We start from the raw sequence: 7127 nt of genomic DNA, 5'->3' as shown, positions 1-7127 counted from the left end.
GCATTGAAACCAACTTTAAAACTAAAGCTGATAAGGAGATAAAAGAAGCTTATTGGATTGCTAATCTAAATACTGTTCAACCTTGTGGAATATATCTAGATCCTGGAATCAGCAATCTCCAATCATTGGATCGTTCTCTGTCAGAAAAATAATTTTTATTTATTTTTTTCGTTTTTCGTGTAGTGTGAACTCTCAATATTTGCCCCTGACCTTTCTAACACTTAATATTTATTTATGATAATTTTCCATGCCTGTCTTTAGAAATTGATCTGCTTAACATTTCTTTTTCAGTCAATCTCCATGTGTCACCTTTATTTTACTTTAATAACACTTAGGTATACTTTTTCTTGACCATTTATAAAGCAAGATATCTCTTACAACTTTTTACATAATGCTCTCATTTCCAGCCATGTTGCCACGGAAACGAGACACACTTACAAAAATATACAAAAGCACTCCCTGAAAGCCCAGATGACCTTCATGACATCAATCAACTCCCTTTATATATCGCTCATTCAGTTACATCATCATTCCTAGTTTACCCTTGAAGAAGAAAGGTCCACCTTTCGAAAACACTCGGGTTATAGGATTTTTACTGTTTTGTAATTTAATAATACACACTGAGCATTGAACATATAATTACCATTATTCATAAAAGAAATTTTATTGGAATACAAAACAATAAGAGTAAATTAATAACGTCTTCGTTTGATAATTTCTGGTTTCCAGTTGATTGGATGGCTGTCTTCAGTCTGAAAATAATAAAATATTTATTTAAATTAATAATAATTAAACTCTGTCTGTTCACAAAAAAAAAAAAAACATCCAAATTATCTTCACTGAAAAAACTGACATGGAAACTAAACATTTCAATGAAAAGTATTGCTAGATAATTACAAATGCAAATAATTATTTAACCTAAAACAGTGATGCCAATCATTAGAGTATCAGTACAGGGTTTTTCAAAAAACAACAAATTAATATATCGGTTCTTAAATTAAGTATGGAAAAATGTGTTACTTCATCTTTTTGTTTTTTTTATTAATTACTAATATTTGACAGTGAACAAACATTGAAATAATTATTTTCATTTGAATAGCGAAAAACTGTCAGATTACTAGTTAATACCATAAATCTGCTAGTGAAAACAAAAACTATTCTATATTTAATTATGATTAACACTGTAATCTTGTAACATTAATTATAATATTTTAGATCTGAGTTAGCAAATAAAAATTAAATAATTACAGCCATATCATCTTCTTTAAAGATTTTTATGGTCTTATCTGCTTCTGCAGTGATTAAACGTGTCCCACTTTGATCAAAGATTGCAGCAAAAATTCCAGCTTCACTGTCTATGGACCCAGGCTGTACAGGTGTTTGGAGCCTTTGAAAGTTGTATCCTGTCCGCCAATCCCAGAAAAATAATGTCCCGTTGTCACCTATACGTACAGTAACGTAAAGTGAACTATTCATACAAAATAACTAATAGAACATTAAGAAATAGTTACAGATAGAGAAGCTTTAAGTAGATTATGCAAGAAAGGAAAAGGATGAAGAAATAATAAAAATGTTAAATTTATCTCTTTTTTTTAAATTCATTGATTTAAAATTAAACTTAAAAACTATATAGCTTCAGAAGTTAAAAGACAATTTTGTGTGGGTACAAAATTTGTTTTCAGGCATTTTTGATAATTTTAACTCAAAACATAAATATCAAAAAATTAGAATATAATATTCCAGATAAATTGTGAGGGGAGATGTGTGTGTGTGTGTGTGTTAGGTTTCTATCCTGATTGTTTGTTTGTTTTGAATTTTGGGCAAAGCTACACGAAGGCTATTTGCACTAGCCATCCCTAATTTAGCAGTGTAAGACTAGAGGGAAGGCAGCTAGTCATCATCAACCACCAACTTTTGGGCTACTCTTTTACCAACAAATAGTAGGATTGACTGTCACGTTATAATGCCCCCATGGCTGAAAGGGTGAGCATGTTTGGTGGGACTAGGATTGGAACCCGAGACCCTCAGATTGCGAGTCGAGTGCCCTAACCACCTAGCCATGCCGAGGTTCCATTTTGAGTAAGCATATATTCTATAAAACATGACCAGAAATTATGAGAATTTGATAACCAAACTTACAAAGTTTAACACAAAATACTAATATTTTTGTGAATATATTACCTGTTCATCCCACATCTTGTAAAAAATAGTCCTCAAGTGGTTGGCAATACAATCATTTCAGTTTTAATAAAAATCTAGACAGCTTACTAACCTATTCATAATACAACAGCCCATAAGTTTAGGTGAATTTTGGCATTGCAAGTAAGATAAAATTACTGATGCTGTACCCGAAAAGCAGAAACAGTTTTAAAAATTACAGGTTTGAAAAAAAAAATTATCAACAAGTTTTGGAGATTCTGCAATATATCAGCCTAAGGATGAGTATAAGTAACAAAGAAACGGTTACCTCCAGAGACAAGAACATTGTCAACATTCATAGCTAAACAGTTGACAATAGCATTGTGTCCTTGTAAATTCTGAATAAACTTTCCATCAGGGCATTTCCACTGTTTGATGTTATCCGGTGCTCCTGATGCAAACATGTTCCTACATTAAATATTAAAGTTGGTAATTATAAAGAGAACCCTATATTTAAAATGATTACATCTTATCAAATTGAGGACTGCAAGACTGATTCCAAAAAATTATTCTATGATGGTAAAATAAAAGTTAATCTGGAATTAATAAGATACATGATTTTTAGTTAACTGACATTTTTAAACCTGGTTTATCAAATATAGGTGTTAAGTCTTGCTGAAACGTTGTACATTTGCTGTTATGTTAAACTTATATTAAAGTTTTTCTTCATTACCCATTAGCCGTCTCCAGCCATTATAGAAGATGTTTGTGTAGGAAATGAACTATTCCAAAAATTAAATTTAATATTTCACATAAATTTTTCCGAACTTAATTGGTAAGTTGCTGGTTGCTGAACATTAGTTCAAGCTTTTATTATCATGAATTTGAATTTTACCTTTTTAAATGGGTTGGATGAAAACAAAAACTGCAAATGTAACTTTGATTACACCACTTAGCCAATTTTACATCCATTAGGTGCTTATATGCACTACTGATAAAATAAGTACTATTAGTCACTTTTTCAGTACATATTTGTATTTTTTTTACATTGTTCTTCTACACAAAATAAACAACAAACTTTACGAATAATTTACCTACAGATATGCATACTGTCACTGCTCTGTCCAATACCAGAGGAGGATACAAGTAAAATTAATACTCTATCTCATTTTAACTCACAATGACAATTTCTAAAATTCTAATACAAAACCCAGTAAACATAAAAACTTACAATTTTGGATGAATAAGAAGTGCTCTGACACTCTTCTTGTGATGAGTAAGGGTGACTTTGGATTTTCCAGCAACCAAGTCCCACAACCTAATGGTGCAATCATGGCTACCTGTCATGACCTTGAAGATACAAAATACACTATGCAAACCAATAAAATTTGGTATTACATTTCAAAAATACAAGTAAAAATTTCTGACATAGAAATAATATAAAAAAACCTTGGAAAACTCACCAAAAAAGTCATAAACTAATACACAAAGCTGAAGAAACAGATTTCATATTTGTTATAAAGAAATCTATAGGTACAGTTTAAACTGTCTTTTCTGATGTATTAATTAAAAACAAATTATATATATCTATATAAAAATATATAAAACTCCCTTACTTTAGAATTGTACACAAAAATCATGTAATTGTATGGTGTTATAATACTTAAGCCAGTGAAGCTGCTTTTGTTATTTCAGGGGTTTGTGGCTACAAAGCTAGAATATTTATCTGTGCCACACTATATTTTGTTAAAAAGATAATGAAAAAAATTATAAATCAAATCCAAGTGTACAAGACAAAAAAGTATAGTTAAAAAATTACACTGAAATTGTACATAATGAGTTACACCATGTCTGAAAGTACTAGAGATAGTATGGTATGCAAGTAAAATGTGGTCAATGGAGAGTTCAGTGTCACACTACTCACATATTGCTATATAAGAAACTTATGACCAATATTAAACCTTACAACAACAACTTCAACTTTATGATGTCTAGAGAAAATAGATGGCCAATCACTGTTGGCCAGTAAAGAATGAGCGTCAAGAGTTCTTCAGCGTTCCAAGTGGTTTGAAATTTACTAAAACTGGATAGACAGTAATGACAAAGATAAACTTGCAATTTGTTTGTGAATTTCAAAGTGAAGAGAATGACAGCTAAAGCTGACAAATTCCAGAGCCTTCACTGAGCTGATTCCATATAGATAATATTGCTTAGCTTTGATGTGATCCACAGTGCACTAGATTACATACAACTATGCTATGAATGGAATATTCTGAAATAGAATTCTGTGAGCAATAACAGAATCAAAGCAAATTATGGCAAAGATATCAGTAAAAAAAAATGGTTAGAGAGAGATGTTTGGTAAATATAAGTTGGTATTTTTTATTCATTAGTATTGGACTTCTTATGGTGACTCAGTGAAAGGTCATAGTAGGAGATGGGGATGAAAACAAGTCAATGAAGGGAGAGTCTGGTCATTGAATTCACACTACATCCAATGTCAGGCACATCTCATGCAATTATGTCAGAAAACTTAGGCCATAAATAGGAATAGTAGATCGTCTGTTTGCAAATAGCAATGAAAACACATTGTCAGAAGGGATGTTGTGAAAAGAGATCCTAGTTTTGCAGCATATTGCAAAATCAGATGCTTACATTGATTATTAAGTAGAAGTTCACAGGACACCATGTACAAATCATAGGTTGGAGAAGTGGGGAAAGTCCCTGTTATGACACACAGGATCTAACATCTTCAATGTTGATATTGTGGCTGAGGCTTTTATTTGGTCTAGTTTGGATTGAATGATGGTGCTATAACTTCAGAGAATGGAGTATCTATCCATTCCCCAGGAGATGAAAGAGAGGACAAGAAGGAAGTTCAGTGCCTTTGTACACCTGACCTGGAGTTGCTATATGTGTGTATGGAATAAAAGTCTGTGCATGCCATCAACTGGAGCTTTGGATCTTAGTGCAATACTCATTCACAGCAAATATGCATGCAAACAATTTCATACAATGAAAATTTTAAAATGCATTGGTCTTCGACATGACTTATGGAAGGCAGTTTAAATTTATTGCTCATATACCTCATATTTGATGACTAACTAGAAATTTGAAAGTCAGTGGTATATGGGCTAGTTGTTTGCAACTGCTGGAGGAAGTTTTTAGTAATGGTATTAATATCTATTCTACTGGGTTCAATATGAATAAGGATAGTGTAGAAAAAATATGTCAAGGTTTTAGAGAGGGTAACCACAGTTATGTGAAATACATGATCAGTCACTGTCTCCATGCTGTTGTTAACAAATGGTAAGTTAATGACAGCAGGATTAAGTTCTGAGAATGTGGAGAAGGAGGGCCAATTGGCCTTTTCAAGCCTCCACTGTAAGACACAAATCAGATTGTAATGAATGCAGCTAACGTCTCTTTGAATGTTGCAAAAGTGATCACTGTTACAAGGATCAGCAGTCACTTTACAAGAAAAAAAAAGGGAAACAAATGGACAGATCAATAATAGTAAATGCCTGATTAGGGGCATGGAAATATGTGTATTCTCCAGTACTGAAAAGAGAAAGGCTATGATTTAAGAGGAAACACTCTACATATCTACTCCTCCCATCATTATAAATGGTCTACTAGGATGATAAAGGAAGATGGCAACTGTACAAAAGATCAACAAGTTCTACTTGATGGATCTTATCCTGGTGAGAGGTAAAGAGAGTACAGTGAAGCATCATGATGTAGCCAATGGAGACACAAATGGCAATGGCCTTCAAAGATGAAGTGATTGACACAGATATAGAAGGAGTATGTCTGTCAACCAGCAATGCTACTCTTCCAAGAATAGTCCATTACACAGCTTGTACTTTCTTATTAATGAAAATCTCTAAATTGTGGCATTATCAACAGGTTTCAGAAATGTATCCTGTAAGGAGATAAAGAATGATAAATATATATCATCTTTTTACCCTGTTGATATACTCTGACTGGATAGTTAAGCAAGAATTGCTGACTTAGGGATGTCAATAAGATCCCTCTTGACAATAACTCCTCATTAGGAATTCAAAGTATAATATGGGTTGCCTTAATGGGTATTCTGCCAATGACCTTTGACTTCAAAAGGAGTTCACTGTCCTAAAATTGTGATGTTTTGATCATTAGATCCCAGGTATTACTTTTTTTTTGACATCCTAGAAAAATAACTTTATGATAAGAAATGAAAAACTGAAAATGAGGTACAAAAATACCAGTAGTAAATACTGCTTACATCACAATACATCCTTTTGGCAAGTAATACTCAATATTTTGTTATAATTTCTGTAGAGATATGCATTTCCCATTTAAATTGATTGTTAACAAGAAGCAACTGCTGCAGTATTAATGTTGGCCTTCATGCATTTTTTCGTAGTGGGTAAATTTAAAAAACCAAGAGACCAATGACTTCTAAATAACTTGGTTGGATTGTCTGATTGAAATAATACAATGGAAAAATGTCAAAAACATGGCCTACCATTATACATTTTTTATTTGCAAAATTGCTATTAAAACTAGAATATGCTGCACAATTGTTACTGAGTTCATTTAAATACTTCAATGTATAGTATTACAGACATATTCCACATTGTGAAACTGACTAGCTAAACACTATGATGGCATAACCACTGACCATCACAGACAATGCGGCAATCATTGTCAGGTGTGTGTTTATGTACATAATAAATAATAACAACCTTAGATCAGAGTAAGTATGCACTTACACTAAAAATCAACCTAGCCATCAGTATAGCCAATTAAATATACTTTTATTATGCATATATTTATAAAGATTAAAATTAATTTTTGGCCATAAACCAAATAATACCTCACAAAATTCAGCCACTTTAGGGGATTTAGGCTAGTCCTACATACTATGCAAACAATATAAAACAATCTTTATAATGAAATCAACAAATCACTGTGGTTAAGTTATATATATATATATATATATA

At 32.0% G+C, this 7127-nt stretch overlaps 1 protein-coding gene across 1 annotated transcript in view; it reads right to left on the bottom strand.

The window, feature by feature from the left end:
* Window positions 1–648: 648 nt before the first annotated feature.
* The window catches only part of LOC106464598 (pleiotropic regulator 1-like), a 22999-nt gene continuing 16520 nt past the window's right edge, over window positions 649–7127 (bottom strand). Inside the window, exons 10-13 of the mRNA XM_013924754.2 lie at window positions 3371–3489; window positions 2468–2607; window positions 1249–1442; window positions 649–752 (exon numbers count right to left, since the gene is read on the bottom strand). Coding sequence (XP_013780208.1) covers window positions 693–752; window positions 1249–1442; window positions 2468–2607; window positions 3371–3489 — 513 coding nt within the window. The 3' untranslated portion in view covers window positions 649–692. The remainder of the gene's footprint in view (window positions 753–1248; window positions 1443–2467; window positions 2608–3370; window positions 3490–7127) is intronic.

Source organism: Limulus polyphemus, unplaced genomic scaffold (assembly GCF_000517525.1).
Source record: "Limulus polyphemus unplaced genomic scaffold, Limulus_polyphemus-2.1.2 Scaffold1699, whole genome shotgun sequence".
Taxonomy (NCBI): Eukaryota; Metazoa; Arthropoda; class Merostomata; order Xiphosura; family Limulidae; genus Limulus; species Limulus polyphemus.
The sequence above is the reverse complement of the archived record's forward strand: the minus strand, read 5'-3'. Positions and strand labels throughout refer to the sequence as shown.